At 42.1% G+C, this 20595-nt stretch overlaps 1 protein-coding gene across 1 annotated transcript in view; it reads left to right on the forward strand.

Moving 5' to 3' along the window:
• Ubr5 (ubiquitin protein ligase E3 component n-recognin 5) overlaps positions 1-20595 on the forward strand; it is a 68781-nt gene that overhangs the window by 23519 nt on the left and 24667 nt on the right. Inside the window, exons 20-39 of the mRNA XM_027431380.2 lie at positions 848-1058; positions 2439-2565; positions 6242-6393; positions 6817-6912; positions 7258-7381; positions 7924-8021; positions 8489-8637; positions 9025-9116; positions 10317-10463; positions 10543-10661; positions 10741-10867; positions 10964-11093; positions 11969-12129; positions 12229-12468; positions 14377-14500; positions 15017-15128; positions 16376-16507; positions 16808-17065; positions 17556-17824; positions 17995-18206. Of these exons, the coding sequence (XP_027287181.1) occupies positions 848-1058; positions 2439-2565; positions 6242-6393; positions 6817-6912; positions 7258-7381; positions 7924-8021; positions 8489-8637; positions 9025-9116; positions 10317-10463; positions 10543-10661; positions 10741-10867; positions 10964-11093; positions 11969-12129; positions 12229-12468; positions 14377-14500; positions 15017-15128; positions 16376-16507; positions 16808-17065; positions 17556-17824; positions 17995-18206 (3080 nt within the window). The remainder of the gene's footprint in view (positions 1-847; positions 1059-2438; positions 2566-6241; positions 6394-6816; positions 6913-7257; positions 7382-7923; positions 8022-8488; positions 8638-9024; positions 9117-10316; positions 10464-10542; positions 10662-10740; positions 10868-10963; positions 11094-11968; positions 12130-12228; positions 12469-14376; positions 14501-15016; positions 15129-16375; positions 16508-16807; positions 17066-17555; positions 17825-17994; positions 18207-20595) is intronic.

Consider the following 20595-nt stretch of genomic DNA (forward strand, 5'->3'; position numbering starts at 1 on the left):
CATGTTCTTTTAACTGTCAAGCTGTCTCAGTCCCTGAACTACTTGTTTGTGCTGTGGGATGGCTACTGGTGTCTTCTGTGCATACCTTCAGCACTGTTAGGTCTTTGAGAGTTAGGTCTGCTTTTGACTTTGGAAATCACACTTACCATAATTCCTAGAGAGTTAAAAGTTTTCTATTCCATGTACCACAGCATAACTTTTTACACACCTTTATTACTGTGTATGAACACGATTGGGTGGGGTGGTGGGAGGCACCTGTGGAGGTCACAGGGCAACTTGTGGGGATTGGTTCTTTTCATCCTGTGGGCCGTGGGAATTGACCTCAGGTAGTCAGGCAAGTGCTTTTTATCACTGTGCCTCTCATAGGCCCTTGAAATGTACCTTTTACACAGTGAGGTGAGGGTGGATCAGCCTGAATAAAATGTACATCCTTTGCTTAGTTGGCTGTGACACTAGTGGAGTGTTCTCATTTAAGAGCTAGAGTAAGTACAGGGAGTCACCAAACACGGTCAGTTGATCACACCCCCGCCTGGCGTTCTCACTCAGTTACTCACGTATGACGGCTTTCCTTTAGCTACAAAGTGGGAGTAGTTTTGAGAGTTGAAAACATATACTCAAACATGTTTTACAGAAAGTTTCTACTCTTTTCTGTTCTCACTGATACACTATCCTTACAGAGTAGAGATGAATTCAGCTACTCCTGCCAGGCCACTTGCAATCAATTTCTACTTATTTGAAAATCTGATTGTGTTACAGTGGCCGTGAGGCATTTCTGGTGTATGTAATTTTGGACATGTTTGCTGTTTGGTTTCATTGAAGTCTTCTTGCCCTCTTGTGCCGAGTACAGAAGCAAACCCTAATGCAGCATATTCTTCGCTGTGACTATGAGGCCTGCCGGCAGTACCTCGTGAATCTTGAGCAAGCACTTGTTTTAGAGCAAAACTTACAGATGCTGCAAACGTTCATCAGCCACAGATGCGATGGAAACCGGAACATTCTGCATGCTTGCGTGTCAGTGTGCTTTCCAACCAGCAATAAGGAAACTAAGGAAGAAGAGGGTAAGGCTTCCAAGAGAACCTGACACATTCCCTCAGAGAACATGCGTGCTTTTGACTTTATTTGCTGCATAATCATGGAAGGTCTGACTTGTTCAGGTAAAAATATTTCTAAGGGTTTGATACAGAAGCCAGCAGTAGGTTTGATCTGTGTGTTTTTATTGTCTTTAATTCTTTGAATAATATATAAGCTGAGCATGTTGATGGTAAATGAGCTTAATGAATTTTATAAGTATAAGTGACTTTTTCTTTTTCTTTTTTTCCTTTCTTTTTTTTTTTTTTGGTTTTGGTATAAGTGACTTTTTAAAAACCCTATTTTTAATTATGGGTACAGACCAGAGGCTTCAGATTCCCTCAGCTGGACCTACAGGCAGCTGTGAGTCGTGTGCTGGGAACTGAACTCTGATCCTCTGGAGGGAGGAACAGGAAGTGTCTAATTGCTGGGCCATGTCTCCACTCCCTAAAAAATTTTAATTTCTGTGTATGTCTGTTTATCTGTGCACGTTTGTGCCAGTGCTGGGGAGGCTAGAGGTGTTGGTTCTCCTAGAGATGGAGTTACCAGTGAATGTGAGCCCAGTTGGAGTCCCGAGGGAACTTGGGTGCTCCTACCTGCTGAGCTGGCTGTCTCTCCAGCCCCCACTCACCCATCCCAAGGTGAATTTACCATAGCAATGTGGCAGAAACAACCTTTGTCTTGTTTGGGATGTAGAAGGGAAGAAATAAGTTACTAGGTTGTTACATGTTTCTGAAAAGTCAATAAGGTGGGTTTCTCTTTGTGTTTGTTTGGCCATGGAGGGTCTCTTTTTTGGGGGTGTGTTGAGGGTGGTGGTGGTGGTTCCAGATGGTGTTTCTCTGTAGATGTGGAGCCTGTCCTGGAACTCCCATTGTAGACCAGGCTGGCCTTGAACTCACATGGGTCCACCTGCCTCTGCCTCCCGAGAGCTGGCATTAAAGGTGTGGGCCAACACAGCCAGGCTGGAGTTTTTAAATTGACTAACAGAGCAAGAACCTAAGCACTACTTTGTAACTTTTGAGTTCTACTGATGCTTTTGTGGTAAGTGCATTTTTAATAGTGGTATGCAAGTTTCATTTTTATTTCCTTTTTCTCTAGGGCTTGTTTATAAATAGCATATAAATTAAGGTTGACATACTAATGAGTTTTTTTTTTTTTTTTAACTCAGTAGTAAAAGGTAAATTCAAGTCTACTCAAGTTTGTATGTTGCTGAAATGAAGCAGAATAAAGAAGGTCATAGTTGACACTTGGTCATGGAGACGACAGTTGTGTGCTTTATTAATGGAAGCACTACATGAGTTTACTGCTCAGCCCATACTATCATTTGTTTTCAAAGTTTAAATCCTGGTTTTTTTTCTCTTATGTTCCAGAAGCTGAGCGCTCAGAAAGAAATACATTTGCAGAAAGGCTTTCTGCTGTGGAGGCCATTGCAAATGCAATCTCAGTGGTTTCAAGTAATGGCCCAGGTAATCGGGCTGGATCATCAAGTAGTCGAAGGTAATATGATTTTTACAAGGAAAGTTTAATTGGAAGAAAAAAGTCCCAATACAGAAAGCAGTGTTTCTCTTACTGTCGTGTGCGTGAATTGGTGGGTTCTGTTTTTTTTTTTTTTTTTTTTTTTTTTTTTTTTTTGTCTTCTTCCAATAACACTGTGGGGAAATGTCTGATAACTAATTAGAGTTCAAGTCTGAACACTAGGATCTCTGACACCTGATAAATGGAATGATTTTAAAACACACCTCAGACTTCCTCTTCTGAATGTGATGTAAACTTACCATTCTTCTTAGGTAGTTGTTTTCTTTAGATGGAGAATAAGGAACACAATATAGTCATTGACCGCCCCCCAAAAAACCCCCCAAACAAAAAAAATCTACCCTCAATCTTTTAATTTCCATATTGCTTACTTAGGTCCATTCCTCAGATACCTCAGTGATCTGGGAAGAAATGAAAGCTGTTAACTGCTTTGAATGTTGTTTGATTTTAAATTTTTGGGTTTTCTGAGTTGTTGGAGGGATAATCCTTTATAACCTCTTAAAGTTGCTAGGTTTTTAGCTAGATGGTAAACAAACGAATTCAGTGGTTTTCTGTAGGAAAACAGGCAAATTTCCGCTAGATGTGAAAGGGTCAAGTTTATTGGTGATTGACAGGTCACATATGACAGGTCGCATGTGACAAGCGTTGCTTTCTGGGGAGTGATGTATGTGTGGGTGGAAACACCTTCTCCAAATGAAGACTCCATTGGTCTGTTTTCTGCTACACACTCATCTTTCCCTCTCAAATGTTTTTTTCTTAAATTGGCATTAGGAAAGCTACCAAGTTGATGGTTTTCCTGAGCCCAAAAAGATCCAAAAGTGAGACTTAACAAAAGACTCTGTGGGTGACCAAATTATAGTTTTAAATAGTACAGAAACATTATGTATACTGTACAGAATGGAAATTATTACCAACTTATTTATCTAGAACTGCAGTAAGCAAAATGTTGACTCTAAAATGGAAAGCAACTTAAATTCTTCACGAAGATACTAGTCTCTGAATTATTTCAGGTATCTCATTTCCTCAGGGAAATTACAGGTGCCAGTCACTTTGGACTCTGATATGGTTGGTCCAATGCCAATACTGCCATCTTTTTCATATAAGGATTATTTTGAAGGCAAAGACTAAAAGGAGCTTGGAGAGTGGGCGATGAGTTGCCCACAGAAATAAGTTTGCAGAGTAAGCTCCTTTGAGGCATTTGCCGAAGATCCCACTGCAGTGCTCTTAAGCAGTGCAAACTCAGGGCTGCCGGCTGACCAGAGGACAGCGCAGGAGGCTTATTACCCACGCCGGGCAGTAGGAAGCCCACAGACTGCTTCACTCCAGTGAGACCCTCCTGTAGCCTGCAGTGGATTTGCAGGCGATGGCCCTCGATGAGTGTGCAGGCTGGGAGTCCTGAGCTGTAAGCTCAGAGCCATGCAGCTTCATTGAGTGGACACTGATGCCTGCAGATGACGCTGTGACTCGCAGTCCTGAGTACAGGGCACAGTTAGTCAAAGCTTGCTTGGTGCATCTGGTTGCAGGTGTGTGTGCTCTAGCTCTTGTTTATCGGGAGACACATGACCTTCACTCTTTTGTCACAGTGTTGTGTTTGAACATGACTGGACTCTAAGGCTTCTGTAGCATGGATATAACGTGCTTACAAAGAGGACATTACACCAGCCTTGAATTCTTCCATATTGTCAGAAAACACGATGACTCCAGGCAAGCCTATGTGAAGAACTGTCAAAACTCTGAGTTTAGCAGCCAAGGTGGTTCCTCCTCAGTATTGTCCTCAGCACTGAGGATCCAGGTGAATCTCCATGAATTGTGTACAGCATCTTGAAGAATAATTTTCTTTTTGTTTTTTTTTTTATTTTTTATTTTTTTTTAAGAATCTGTATGAGCTAATGAAGAAAAAGGTTAAGGACAATTAAAAAAAAAAATGACAAGGAATGACCCCCTCATTTAATTGACTACATCACAGCAGCAAAGTTGGGAGTTTGCACGTTCAAGATGAGACTATGGTCTCCATTTACCTTCATTTATTCTAATGTACTCTAAGCTAGAAGTTGGAGAATACCCCACATGTGTTTTCTTTGGCCTATGCAGTGTTAATTTTTTAAACCTCTGAATGCCTTTAGATGAATATGTATACTTCTAGTTTGCCACTACTCGTTTCTCATGCCTGACTTCCCTTTATTTATTTTACAGTCACCATTTTATGTTTCTTACCTAGTAGGCATTTTACTGTGACCCTGGAATGAGCACTTTCCTTAATAAGCCCCAAACACACATCTATTTTCAGGTTATTCACAGTGTTTCCCATTTACTACATTTTCCTATCCATTGGCAAACCCAGCGTCTGTCTTCACAGTGCACAGACTGGTGTGCCTTGCACTGGGAAGAAACCTTTTTTTTTCTCTCAGTGATGACTTTGAACAGAGAAGTGACTTTGACTGAAGTAGTCATGGTGTTAAAAACTTTTAATCTTAAATTTCTAAATTGGGGAGGTGGGAAAGAATGTTCAATAGATATTTGTAGTAGCTAATGTTACAGGTAATACATTATTTGAGACATTAAAACTTAACTTTGTGGGGTCTTCCAATGTTTGTTCCAAAAAGTACACCACAAATATGTTTCTAAAAATGCCTCCTGGAAATAGCCTCTTAAAGTCATGCCCTTCATCTTTTTCTTATAAAAGCAAAAATATGTTGGTATGGAATAACATTTACTCTGAGATTAGTTATTGTAGTTGGAGACTCCAAACATTAACAAAACCATTCCAGATTGTTTATATTATGTTTCTCTCATAAATCATTAGTCTTTCACACTAGAAGTCATATCTTTCAGATTATGACTGCATGGGAAAATGAAGTTCCCATCTGCTACCTTGCCCTTGTAATTGAGTTTTTACTTTTTATTTAGAAGCTTTCAGTAGAGGGATTTGTACTCTCTTAATCGATATTATCCTAAGCGTGAAGTGTTTGGCTGGCGGAAGCTTTATTTATTCTTCTTAGTGAGGTAGACCTCCTGTACATTGTTCTTTCCGTATATAGTATAGCAAGAGGAAAAAAACAAGCCAAGCTTAGACAGTAACATTTCTAGTTTTATGAACATTTTCTTGAAGGTGTGAGTTGTACCATTTGTTGAGGCTTTTTGTTTTGTTGTTTCTTTGGGGGGAGGTCTTTTGAATTTAAAAATCTAAATTGGTAAAATTGCTCATGTGGATATTATTAGTTTAATTGCTTTTGAGTTCACAGAAAAGGGATTTAGTAGGCTAATGATACTCATTTTGTACTAATCAGTAGTTTTATTGATATTTTTTATTAAACTTAATTTTTAGGAACTGGGTCCTTTAATCTAAGGAATGTTAAGAGTATGAAAGATTATTTCTAATCTTACTTCACTGAAACTCGTGCTTAAGCTTGCAGGGACGTTATTGCTTTCAGGGTTGCATTGGGTACTAGACTCCCCCTAGCTTCATTTCTACCCTGTACTGACTCGTCCTGTGATCACAGAATTGGCCTTTGTACTTCACTTCCCTTGCCTGGAGTGTTTGCTTATAGAACAGTCGAGAGGCTCTCAGAGGAGAGCCTCTGTACACCTCCTGCCAGGTTTGATGTGGTAATGAGTTGTGATTTTGTCCATGTCCTTCTAGTCTGAGATTACGGGAAATGATGAGGCGGTCACTGAGAGCAGCTGGTTTGGGTAGACATGAGGCTGGAGCGTCATCCAGCGACCACCAGGACCCAGTCTCACCCCCCATAGCTCCCCCTAGTTGGGTTCCTGACCCTCCTTCAATGGATCCTGGTAAGATCTCTTGTTTTATTTAGTGTTTAATAAAAAAGGCAAGGTTGTGAAAGAAGAAATGACATTTTAGTGGAATATTTTAAAAATTGTGATGGTAGGATGGTAAACACTACAACCTGATGAGCTGAAAAATTGGTCTAAGGGGTTTGTTTGGTTTTGTTTTTGTAGATTTATTTATTAGAATTTATTTTTAGAATTTCTATGCTGATAGAGGCTTGATGCTACCTTGATTGGTAATACATCTATATAAATGAATGATTTGCGCAGTGCATTCCTTCCATAGTCTGGAACAGAAATTTCCACTTAACCTTTTGTTGGATTTGCCCCTTGGTTTGTGGAGAAAAACCGTAAGGCCTGTTAAGAGAAAGGTTAGGGGTGTGTTGCCCATAATGATATGCATCCTGCTGTTCTGTTTACTGAAAGATGGTGACATTGATTTTATCCTGGCCCCTGCTGTGGGATCTCTTACCACAGCAGCGACTGGCAGCGGTCAAGGACCAAGCACCTCCACCATCCCAGGTGAGACCAGACTATTCTCTGCTTGGGCTGACACACTGGGTATGGGGCTCTGAATAATTTCATTCTTTTGTTTCAAAGATTCTATTTTTCTTTGCTTAAAAAGTATCGCACTCTACATAATCTTCCATATATGTAATATAATACAGAGGACAGCATAGTGTTTGTATACACATATTAAGAAATCTATTGAAATTTATAAAATGTGTTAATATGCTTACATTCTTTGTATCATGTTAATCTGCTCTTGCGGATTTTGTTCTGGTGACTTACTCTATGAACCTGAGGTTTTTCAAAACTCTTGTCTTTCTCAACTTTGTTTGGTATTAAATGACTGCTTAATTACAGGTCCTTCCACAGAGCCCTCTGTAGTGGAATCCAAGGATCGAAAGGCAAATGCTCATTTTATATTAAAATTGTTGTGTGATAGTGCAGTTCTGCAGCCGTACCTACGGGAGCTCCTGTCTGCCAAGTAAGAAGCTTGACAAAGTTTTCAGATGACGATTTAGCTCAGTGACTCACTGTTGAAATTGATCTTGTGATGTATTAAAAACAAAATCTATCATATTTCTTATGCTACTAATAACATGTTTATGTGAATTTAAAACATCAGAATTGAGTTACTAAATTTTCTTTAGTGAAAGAGACCTTCTCAGCATCAGAGAATATACCTGGAATGAATAGGAACAGCTTTTATGTTAGTAGGATCAGAGTGCATGTTTCTCTGGGGGGAAAAAAAGAGTATAAAATGATGTTGCCATGGGTAACACAAGAGCCCAGCACTTAGAAAGTTGAGGCAGGAGAATGGTGATCAGGGCCATCGTAGACACAATAGGAAGAGATGAACTCTCTTTCTGTGACTGAGATCAAAGTTCAGTGTTTATGATGAACACTTTCCTTCTTTTCTGTTTTATGTTTTTAAGACAGTGTCTCATTGAGATGCCTGCCACTGCCTCCTTAGTGCTGGGTTTAAAGATAGGAGCCATCATGCCTGTATAATTTTTCTCATTTTAGGGATGCAAGAGGGATGACCCCATTTATGTCAGCTGTAAGTGGCCGAGCTTATCCTGCTGCAATTACCATCTTAGAAACAGCCCAGAAAATTGCAAAAGGTAATTACTATAGTCAGGGCCTAAACGAGTTGTTCATTTTTAATTTGAATTGATTCTCTTCATGTATACTATTGCAATTATTCAAACCATATTTGTGTATATAAGTGATATAATTGAAACTACTATGATAATTTTGTATGTATAAAATTTTGTTAATACTTTTTTTCAAATACATTTCTAACTTTTTATAAAAGCAACTTACATGAGTATTTTGTGTTCATGTATGTCTGTGCACCGTGTGTGTGCCTGATGCCTGCTAAGGCTAGAAGCAGAGACTGCAGTTAAAATACTTTAAGCTTTCATGTGGGGGCTGGGTACCCTGAGAACATCCTGTGCTCTCTTCAGTTAGACTCCTGAAATTTTGACCAACAGGAGTTTTTAATGAATTGGAGGTGGTTTCTAATGTATACTGAATGTATATTAGAGCTTCTTGGTTGTGGTGTGAATTTCTGTGTCCTATATTTCAGCTGAAGTGTCCTCAAGTGAAAAAGAGGAAGATGTGTTCATGGGAATGGTTTGCCCGTCAGGTACTAACCCTGACGACTCCCCTTTGTATGTCTTATGCTGCAATGACACCTGCAGTTTTACATGGACCGGAGCAGAGCACATCAACCAGGCAAGTGACCCTGAGAATGTGTAAACATGTCAATAAAATTATCTAAGGAATTAATTTTTATTGGATTCCTATGTAAATATGGCAAAAAACGGTCATTCATTACTCAGTTAAATGTGGTAGATTATGAGAATTAGGTCTTCACAGCGACAGAGTCTGATCCACGACTCTTGATGCAGATTCTACAATTGTTGTCTCTTTTGAGATACGGATTCTTTAATTTCCTGGTAGTGTTTGGTTTCCATCCTTTTCCTTTGTCAGCGGCACACTCCCCACACCCTCCTCGTTCCCGTTCCCGTTCCCGTTCCCCTGCCATTAGGACCTGTGACTAAGTTATGATGATACACATGTGATTGCTCCTTTTAAAAAAGTGACCCGTTTTAATTTCAGGACATTTTTGAATGTCGAACTTGTGGTTTACTGGAGTCACTTTGTTGTTGTACAGAATGTGCCAGGGTCTGTCATAAAGGGCACGATTGCAAGTAAGTCCAGTTGTATTCTTAAAAGTCTTATAATAAGGTATTTAGGGGTATATTGCACTACAAAATATTTACATTATGCTTCAATTGTTGGCATAGTTTAGAAGGTCTGAGGTTTCCTTGCATTTCAGTTCATACACACAGAAATGTGGCTTTTGATTTTGTGTATTGTCAAGTACTTGTTTTCTGTTATGTGTAGTCCTCCTAACTAAAAGCAGGACAATAGGCTAAGGAATGTGTGATTAGAATCAGTTTATTATCAACTAATCAGATTGACGCTGCTAAGCAAGCTTACAGAATAGTTTCCCTTACAGTAACCCGCAACCATAGTCTCACCTATTCCCACCCCCATCATTGAATGTTATGATGAGTAATTGGTCTGTGCCTTTAGTTTTTTAAATGCCATTTAATCTTTTATTCCAAAGTGGGGTCCTCCTACCTGGTTTATTAGTTTTCGCAGACCTGCAGTAAAACTATGGAACACCTAATGTTTGCAGTGTCTCAGGGTTACCAACAGGAACCCTGATAGAACAAGGAGTAGATGCCATAGGTAATAGAAAGTGGGCTGTCAAAGCCCGTCATTTGAGGTTGCTGAGGCAGATCAGCTGGTAAAGGCACTTGCTACCTAATGAAAGAGAGATTGGACTCTTGCAGATTGTCCTCTAAGGTTCACACATGCTCTGTGGCACAGGTGTAGGACCTCTGCCCTTCATCCTGCCCCCCCCCCCCCAGGCAGACAGACAATTGTAAGAGTCATCTCAAGTTCTCCTTTGATGCTAAGTGCATTTTGTGTTTATATACTGTGCTCACTGTTCAGCCCGGCCTCCGGGCAGGAGGATGAGCCAGGAGTTCATGTTCTGACAGCATTTGCAGTCATGTGGTATGAAAGACAAATGCAGGAAAGGGCTGCTAATGAAGGTTAGGGAGTGAATAGGGGGGCCCCCTGGGGTTGGTTGGTGACTTGGGAATTGGGAAAGACAAAGGAGGTGACCATCCCAGAGCATTCCAGGGTGATGTTTTTTATAGGAATTTCAGTGTTGCTTTCTGCATTTCACACCATCAAATAATTTTTCTTGTATATAGTCACACTTTGCATTTTCACGGGCACCACACGTCTCTGGTTTCATGTGTTGTAAACCTCATGTCAGGGTAGATCTGTTTTAAGGTTTTTCCATCTATGAACTTGCTGTGAATTCCTTATAGACTCAAGCGGACTTCACCAACAGCCTATTGTGATTGTTGGGAGAAATGTAAGTGTAAAACTCTGATTGCTGGACAGAAATCAGCTCGTCTTGACCTCCTTTATCGCCTGCTGACTGCTACAAATCTGGTCACCCTACCAAACAGTAGGCAAGTAGAATTCTTAGATGGGAAGAGCTCAGCACATGTGGGTACCGATGTCACGCTTGCAACATGCTGTGTTTTCCAGGGGCGAGCACCTTCTGCTGTTCCTAGTGCAGACTGTGGCCAGGCAGACTGTGGAACACTGCCAGTACCGGCCCCCACGCATCAGGGAGGACAGGAACCGGAAAACAGCCAGTCCTGAAGGTGAGCGCACCAACACCTCTGTGACCGTGTGCAAAGCAGTGAGGTTTGTTTGTCTGACCCTCTCCTCCCTCCTTTTCAGATTCAGATATGCCTGATCACGACTTAGAGCCGCCAAGGTTTGCCCAGCTCGCACTGGAGCGAGTCCTGCAGGACTGGAATGCTTTAAGATCTATGATTATGTTTGGGTCACAGGAGAATAAAGACCCGTATGTATTGGGTAAAACATTTTAAACTCTTCTCCTATGTTAATGTGTTAATGTTGCTTTCTGCAGTGTGTGCTGTCTCTCCTTGTCTTTTTCCAGTCTGAGTGCTAGCAGTAGGGTAGGCCATCTTTTGCCAGAAGAGCAGGTCTACCTCAATCAGCAGAGCGGCACAATTCGGCTGGACTGTTTCACCCATTGCCTTATAGTCAAGTGCACAGCGGATATTTTGGTGAGTTCGTTGATTCTTAGCATCCCATGAATCTAAGTCAGACTTGGTGCTAATAACTTCTGATTACAACCATTCAATCCTGTTCCTTCCAAACCTATACTAAATAATTTAAAATAGCAGCATAAAATTATGATAAAATAATGCAAACTTAAGAAAGCAAAAATGTTTAGTGAATATAACCATAGTAGACTTTTACACCACAGCCTATCCATTTACTGAAATGAAATGCAACATGTTTTGGTGTAAAAATTGTTATAAGCAACATTAAAAAAAGAAAAACCCCCACAAAATTGGGTATTTGTAGTTGATCTCTGTTTGACAAACTGCATAGGAAACACTAGACAGTAATTAATAGTTCAGTAGTTATGGAATCACAAATTTCATCACCAAATATTTGAATCTACTTTGTACTTTATACTGTAGTGAGTAAATTCTATGCTTCTGATTTTACGTATTTAATATTCTTTTCTAAGCAATCATGATGGGTATATATAGGAGTGTGGACAAAAGCCAAGGTGGTGTACATTTGTCTATCAGATACACAGTGGAAGTTGTGTTGCTTAGTCAGTGACTCTGTAAATGATTTGGTTCAATTTGTTTCAAGATTTTGTTATGAGGCTGGCAAGGTGGTTAGGTAGATTCAAAAGTACTTGCCACACAACCTGAGTTCAGTCCCTGGGACAATATGGTAGAAGGAGAACACCAATTCCTACAAGTTTTCTCTCCCTACACACACATATGTGCATACAAACAATAAACATTTTTAACATCTTGTTGGGAACTATGAACATTTAAGAAGTGTCAGAGCCTTGTACTTCATATTTAACACCTTTGGAATAATCTCAGCATTAATAGAATGATTACAACTTTTAAAGCTTTTGGATACTCTGCTGGGCACATTAGTAAAAGAACTTCAAAACAAGTACACACCCGGACGCCGGGAAGAAGCAGTTGCTGTGACAATGAGGTTTCTACGGTCCGTGGCAAGAGTCTTTGTCATTCTTAGCGTGGAAATGGCTTCATCCAAAAAGAAAAAGTAAGGCATCTCAGAATTTCTTTGGGACACATTTTAATGTGATGATGTTAATACGTGTGTGAGGACTCATAGAAATCTCTGTTTTCCTTTCTGCTGTAGCAATTTTATTCCACAGCCAATTGGAAAATGCAAACGTGTGTTCCAAGCCCTGCTTCCTTATGCTGTAGAAGAATTATGCAATGTGGCAGAGTCTCTGATTGTTCCTGTCAGGATGGGGATTGCCCGCCCCACAGCACCCTTTACACTGGCTAGCACTAGCATAGACGCCATGCAAGGCAGTGAAGAGCTGTTTTCAGTAGAACCGTTACCGCCACGGCCATCGTCAGATCAGTCAAGCAGGTGCGTTAACTCTCAGTGTACAGACGGTGTGTCTGTCCATCAAACAGTTTTTCTCAAGTTTAATTTTGTTACCTTAATGCTAGTCTAATGATGTTTTGGTACATATCTGACCACCATGGATTAAAGCTGAATGTCAGGGACAAAAATGGAACAACTCACTGCTAACATGAAAAATGGACCAAGACAGAAATTAAGGGGAAAAAAATGATAGCTGGTTGGTGGCGGCGCACGCTTTTAATCCCAGCACTCGGGAGGCAGAGGCAGGAGGATCTCTGTGAGTTCTGGGCCTGCCTGGTCTACAGAGCAAGTTCAAGGACAGCCAGGGCTACACAGAAACCCTGTCTCAAACACAAGCAAACAAACAAACAAAAACCAAATTTAAAAACAAAAAATAAAATGAAGAAGAAGAGGAAGAAGAAGAGGAAGAAGAAGAAGAAGAAGAAGAAGAAGAAGAAGAAGAAGAAGAAGAAGAAGAAGAAGAAGAAGAAGAAGGAAAGAAAGAAAGACTTTTCAGCACCACGGTTTTTTCCCCTTGACTTTTCTGGAAACCATCTGTTGTTATTAAGAATGCTTATTGTCAGATACCTAGTAAATTTCATTTTACCTGACAAAGCTCTTCTGTCATTGTCTCACCTTAATTTTCTGAAAGCTTTGTAAATTAAGTTCTACAACTTCTCAGGTGTAGCCGACTGTCTAATGATTTTGTTAGCCAAGTCTGTCTGTACTTCATGTGATACTGATCCCAATACCCTGAGTACAGCCAATTTCTTACTTAGTGTTTTTTTTTTTTTAATAGTAATTAGTACATTACATATATTGACTTTTATTTGTAGTGCTTCTAAACCCCACAACACCTCAAGACCTGGTTTTGTAACCTGGCCTGGCCTCAAACTCATGACAGTCCTTTTTCCTGAGCTTCCCGACTGCTGGGATGACATGCACGAGCATGCCTGGTGGAGTATTTTTGTTTGGTGGTGGTGGGTTTCGAGACAGGGTTTCTCTGTGGCTTTGGAGGCTGTCCTGGAACTAGCTCTTATAGACCAGGCTGGTCTCACACTCATAGAGATCCCCCCTGCCTCTGCCTCCCGAGTGCTGGGATTAAAGGAGTGGAAAATCCTGTAATTCTATAGTGCTTAGAAGTACCCTTCTCACTGGGCCCGGTGGCCCACACCTGTAGCCCAGCACCGAACAGGCAGAGCAAGTGTATCTTTCTGTATGTGAAGCTTTTTTCCTGCTGCTGCTGCCGCCTTGCTTCAGTAATCACGCATCTGAGCTTCCTGGTTGGCAAGTACCAACTATTTATATACGGAGGCGCTGTTGGCTTAGTGACCCTCAGATAACTTGTTTGATTCTCATTTCTCAGGGAAATTGAGATGAGTTTTCCATCATAACATGTCTTAAATTTTAATTTATTTTAGCCCAGTCCATATTCTCTAAATGAAATTACCACAGACTATTTAATAGCACATCTCCAGTTTCTGGTCTGTTTAAGACTCAATTTAATCTTTATTTTACATGGGAGCACCTGCCTTTGTTATTTCTAAGTCAAGTTTTAGGAGAGGTGGAACTTTGGGCAACTTTGTTTGGTTGTTACTCTGTTTTAGTATAGGATTTATAAACTGATTTACACACGCACGCGCACACACACGCGCGCGCGCGCACACACACACACACACACACACACACACGTGTCAGTGGCTAACAGGCTGGTGCAATGTAGTCTACACTGTGGATGGATGGATGGATGGATGGATGGATGGATGGATGGATGGATGTTGGCGCCCGTGCTCTTGGCATCTGAGGATGCTGACCGGAAGGAAGACTGAGCTGAAGCGTGGCTCCTGTGAGAAGTGTGCCCTGGGCTGCATTACTGCGACAGCAGTGTTCTCACCTCCTGACTCCTTGCAGCTCCAGCCAGTCGCCGTCGTCGTACATCATCCGGAATCCACAGCAAAGGCGCATCAGCCAGTCACAGCCTGTGAGAGGCCGAGATGAAGAGCAGGACGACATCGTGTCAGCAGATGTGGAGGAGGTAGTTTAATTGTTTAAATGCAGGTGACTCACTGTGATTCAGTGGGAAGAGCAGTTGCTATCAGTATTAATGGGAGTAGCTTAAAACTATGTTCCATCCAACCTGTGGACTCCTGTTATACTCATTTGTGGCTGTATGTGTCAGTATTACAGTGATGTCAGTAATCTTTCCTTTGTTGAGCACCAGGAAACTGGACACAAACTGAGAATTATGGGTAAAGATATTCTCAATGCTGAAATTATTTTTAATATCTTACTGTTTGAAAGACAGGGAATTAGAGTTTTATAATGGTTGAAGGACATACAAAAATCTAACCCTTTCCTCATCCCTCAGAACAGTTTTATACTTAAATTTTAAGGTTCTGTTTATGGACAGAAATTACAAACTGCGGATATGTCAATAGTATTTTTGATACTAAATGTTCATTAGCAAATTCACTAATTCTGTGAATGAAAATGCTAGTGATAGAGGTCAGCTACTTGCTGGAATTGTCTACAACTCGAATTCTGGGTTTAGGTTGAGGTGGTGGAAGGCGTGGCTGGAGAGGAGGATCATCACGACGAACAGGAGGAGCACGGGGAGGAGAATGCAGAGGCTGAGGGCCACCATGACGAGCATGACGAGGACGGTATGCAGGCTGCAGGCTGCTGCGTTTTCTCTCCACAGTGAACCAGTTCCCTTTCTGTCAAGGCACTCCAAACGCAGTGTGCTTTAAAGTTTTAGCAAGTAATATATACACATAATTTGAGTTAGGGACTCCCGTATCCCAGGCTGACTGCAGACTCGCCGTGTAGATAGGGATGACCTTGAACTTGCCATCCTCCTGGTTCCACTTCCCAAGTGCTGGGATGACTGGGGCGGGATCCAGCTGAGACCCTGAGCGTGGTAAGCAAGCACTCTGCCGATTGAACCACACCCCTCGCCTGCCTTCTTTTCTTTCACACTATGGGGTTGGTGGTGCACGCCTTTAATCCCAACACTTGGAAGGCAGAGGCAGGTGGATCTATGAGTTCAAGGCCAGCCTGGTCTACAGAGCCAGTGCCAGGACAGCCAGAGAGGGCTCCACAGAGAAACCCTGTCTGGCCACAAACCCCCACCCCAGCACACACCGTTTGTTTCGTGTAGGTATGGTCTGTGAGTACAAGCATGTATGTGCCACACTTGAGTGTAGAGGTCTCTTGCCACCTTGTGAGATCTGCTGACTGAGCTGAGGGTTCATTCAGACGTGCACTGGTGCCTGTGCCCTCTGAGAGCCATCTCACTGGCCCACATAGCGTTGTTTGCCTAAACAATACTGAAACCGAAATGATCAACACTCTGCAAGCTGAGGCCAGTTTTCAAATTTAAGGCCACCCTGGGCTACATAGGAAGAGCCTGTCTGATTTCCTTCACCCCTAATAGAAATTAATCCTAATTAACAAATTTGCAGTGGAGAGAAAGGAAAACAGTCTATAGTGTCCCTGGAGAGTCCCGATGTGTGCCTAGAGTCCACCCTGCAGTCTCTAGAGGCCTGGTGATCTCTGGCTTTGTGTTTAAGGTAGCTGAATTGCATTATTAAAACCCTGTGAAATACAAAGAGTAAGTGCTTTAAGTTCCTCTTTGAAGCAATGTGGATGAAAACAGGATAGGTGGAAGCGCGCCTGCCCCAAGGCCCTCAGGAGACGCAGAGCTGTGCGATAGCCTGCCCACTCACTCAGGGCAGCACTTGAGCCATTTCTCCTTTGCGGAGCAGCCAGTGATTGTTCCTGAGGGACAGCTGTCACCCCAGCTCTCTGGGTCTTACCAGTGTGCCTTCTTAGTCTCTACCCCTAGGATATGCTGATTGGCTTGTCAGACCTGTATTGATTATTTGGTGGATTATTAATTCTTTTCCAGGAAGTGATATGGAGCTAGATTTGCTAGCAGCTGCTGAAACGGAAAGTGACAGTGAAAGTAACCATAGTAACCAAGATAATGCTAGTGGGCGCAGGAGTGTCGTCACTGCAGCCACTGCTGGCTCAGAAGCAGGTGCGTTGCCTTATCGGAGAAGCTGCTGCTGGCCTGTGTGATATGCTTAGGGGTGCCTAGAGCCAGCCTCCTTGTACTTTTAGTTCTTTTTCTGTGATTGTTCTTGTCAGCTTTTGTTTTTTCAGTACTGGATTTAAAATTTTAAAGTTTATTTAAATTTAATTTCTAATTAAACTTTATGGTGGCTTCTCAGTATGACATATCATCTGGCACTGTTAAATACGTTTTCTTGAATGAGGTGGTGTGTGATAACGTTAGTTATCTATGGACTCACAGCGTTTTCTTGTTTTCAAACTTTAGGAGCCAGCAGTGTTCCTGCCTTTTTTTCTGAAGACGATTCTCAGTCAAATGATTCGAGTGACTCTGACAGCAGCAGCAGCCAGAGTGACGACCTGGAGCAGGAGACCTTCATGCTGGATGAGCCACTGGAGAGAACCAGCAGTAGCTCCCATGCCAGCGGCGCTGCCCAGGCCCCCCGCTCCATGCAGTGGGCTGTCCGTAACACACAGCACCAGCGAGCAACCAGCACGGCTCCATCCAGTACGTCTACACCCGCAGGCAAGTCTGGAAACCCAAGTCGTGAGCCTCGGAGCACTTGGTTTATCTAGAAAACTAAGTTGTATGATAAGTACACAAACATTATTAAATCAAGATTTCTTAATTTCTGCATTATTGTTTCTTTGGGCTGGATAATTCTTCATTGTTGAGCTCTTTTGTGCCTTGTAGCATGTTAAATTACATCCATAGCCTTTACCTGGTAGATGTCATTAGTATCCCCAAACCCTACTGTCTTCTCTACTCCTCCAGTTACAACAGCATATTGCCAAATGCTTTCTTTTGTGGTGGTTGTGAAGTACAGAATTACTCCTGGTTAGTAATGTATTAATCAAGTCCACCTTAACACTTCCTTCCCCAAATTGTATAGCTGTGCCACACTTTTTTGGTCATGTACATATCAATTGGCCATTGAGATTTCTGTAAGCATATATGGTGACGGCAGCAGTTAACAGTTATGGCAGCTGATGATAATTGTCCTTTTTCCTTACAGCAAGTTCTGCGGGTTTGATCTATATTGACCCTTCAAATTTACGCCGGAGCGGCACCATTAGTACAAGCGCTGCAGCCGCCGCCGCCGCTTTGGAAGCCAGCAATGCCAGCAGCTACTTAACATCTGCAAGCAGTTTAGCCAGGGCTTACAGCATTGTCATCCGGCAAATCTCGGACTTGATGGGCCTTATCCCTAAATATAACCACCTAGTGTACTCCCAGATCCCAGCAGCTGTGAAGCTGACTTACCAAGATGCAGTCAACTTACAGGTATCTAACCCCATTGCACAGTTGCTCATTAGAACACAGTGTTTTCCTGTCACTTAGGAGAAGTCTAGTGTAATGGGAATATTACAAATACTTGCATGTTGCCACACTATTGCTGTATCCCATTGAGCTTTGCTTGGATAGTTTTGACTATTGCAGTTTGATCTCCATAGAGCTATGTAGAAGAGAAGCTCATTCCCACGTGGCACTGGATGGTCAGTGTTATGGACTCTACTGAAGCTCAGTTACGCTATGGTTCTGCATTAGCGTCTGCCGGTGACCCAGGACACCCGAGCCACCCCCTCCACGCCTCTCAGAACTCAGCTCGCAGAGAGAGGGTGACTGCGCGAGAAGAGGCCAGTTTAAGGACTCTGGAAGGCAGACGGTATGAAATCCTCCTTAGGCATATGTGTGTTGAGTCATTTTGATTGCTGTTACATTGAACCAGTCTTTTGGTAGAGGAGAACTGCCTCATGGTAGTTACGTGTTTTTAATAGGCAGCTGAAGCACAATAATCTAGTTAGCCAAGTTGTTGTTGTTGTTGTTGTTATTATTATTGTAATTATTATTGTAAATCCATTAGTGTCATCCTAGGAATCTAGTCTTAAAAACTATTGTTAGCCTCTGTCCTTGTTTCCAAATATCTTACTTCTCCCTGCCTCCTCTTTTTAGGCATCTATTTCTGGAAAGATTTGTTTCTGCCTAGGACTGATGGTGATGCAGTCTGTTCTCTAGGAAGGGGAAGTGTGTGTGTGACTCAGTGCTCTACTGTGGTATCACAATACACACTCCCCCCTTCCCTCCCTCCTTATCCTGTTAAATCATAAAGTATATTTATGTATTTATTATGCACCTCCTGTCGAGTTATAAAGTCGCACTTTTCAGAGGAATAGCTGTACCGTCCAGTGAAAATGAGGGTCTTCAGGCTGGGTCTGTGGGCATGGTTCTTACTGTTACTAGCAGCTAAAAAAAAAAATAGTGAAAGATGATGAAGGTCTGGGGACTGCAAGAGAGGAAGAGATGAAAGGAAAACATTGGAATACGATTGTTGACACCGGGCAGGGCCGGGTGGGGCAAGAGTTACGTTTTATACTTGACTCTAAAAATAAGCAAATAGGAAGTGAAGTAATTTCTGAATAGGAATTTCCTAGAAAAACATTTGGGAATTGGAAGCAAATTCATTTGGTGGGGCAGCTGATAGAGGCATCTGAACCCGAGAGAGACATTTGGTAGGTTCCTAGCACACACATCAGGCAGCGCAAAACTATCTGCAACTCCAGTTCCAGGAGATCAGATGCCCTCTGCTGGCCTCCTTGGGCAGTGCACCCACCCACACAGCACACAGTCCTTTGTGCAGGCAAAACGCTCATGCACAGAAAATCCTCTTAAAAAAACAGCACACAGATGTCTGCCATGAGGTGTTGATTGGTGTCAGCACTGTGTACCCCTCCCCCCCATCAATGATTACAGTTTGATCACATGACATGTATATAGGTCACTCTTTTTAAGTATGTGATTCATTGGCTTGTTACAAATTTGGAACATTTTCATCATCTCTTTAGGAAATCCTACACTTCTTAGTGGTCATTCCTATCTTGTTTTCTTTATACAGATTCTAAACATATTATGCAAATAGAATCAAACAATATGGATGGGCTGTATGGGGCACACCTTTAATCCCAGCACTCGGGAGGCAGAGATGGGCGGATCTCTGTGAGCCAACCTGGTCTCCAGAGCGAGTGCCAGGATAGGCTCCAAAGCTACACAGAGAAACCCTGTCTCAAACACCCCCCCAGAGAGAGAGAGAGAGAGAGAGAGAGAGAGAGAGAGAGAGAGAGAGAGAGAGAGAGAGAGAAAGAGAACCATACAATCCATGATCTTTTAGGACTGGCTTCTGTTAACACATCGATGTTTTGGTTCAACCATGTTTAGCATTGTCGATAACTCAAAATATTCTGACATTTTGTTAAAAATGTTAAAAGCCATTCACCAACTGACATTTGGAATATTTCTGCCTTTTCACTCCTGTGTATGATGTCGCACATTTCCTTGAAGGTTTTGTGTGGACATGTAGTTTTGGTGTTTTATGTAGTTGTGAAATTGCTAGGTCGTGTGGTAATGTGCACGTTTAACACTGTGAGACACCGCCAGACTGTTTTCCTAAAGGCAGGGTTTGAGAGAGCTTTGGTTTCTCTGGGTCCTTCCCCTATCTACACACACACACACACACACACACACACACACACACACACACACACACACACACACACACACACACACACACACACACACACACACACACACACACACACACACACACACACCCCCCCCCCCCCCCCCCCCCGCTTTAAACTGTTTTCCTAAAGGCAGGGTTTGAGAGAGCTTTGGTTTCTCTGGGTCCTTCCCCTATCTCTACACACGCACGCACGCACGCACGCACGCACGCACACACACACACACACACCCCGCTTTAAAGTAATTTCCCAGTAGAGGATGGCCTTGAATACTAATCTTCCTGCATCTGGACTGTGCTGGGGTTATACGCACAGATAGGGTTTCTCTAGTGGGTGTGATATAGCATGGGACCTGCAGTCTGCAGTCACATCTCAGTTCACACATCTGAGTTCATTATGGTTTGGACTTGTCAACGATGCTGCAACATTATTTTTTCATGTGCTGACTGGCAGTTTGCCCTATGTCTGCTTAGCTCTTTTGCACAGCTGTAAGCTAACTTTTTTACTTTTTGTTTAGTTATGAGTATATATATTTTGAAT

Source organism: Cricetulus griseus, chromosome 10, assembly GCF_003668045.3.
Source record: "Cricetulus griseus strain 17A/GY chromosome 10, alternate assembly CriGri-PICRH-1.0, whole genome shotgun sequence".
In the NCBI taxonomy this organism is placed as follows: domain Eukaryota; kingdom Metazoa; phylum Chordata; class Mammalia; order Rodentia; family Cricetidae; genus Cricetulus; species Cricetulus griseus.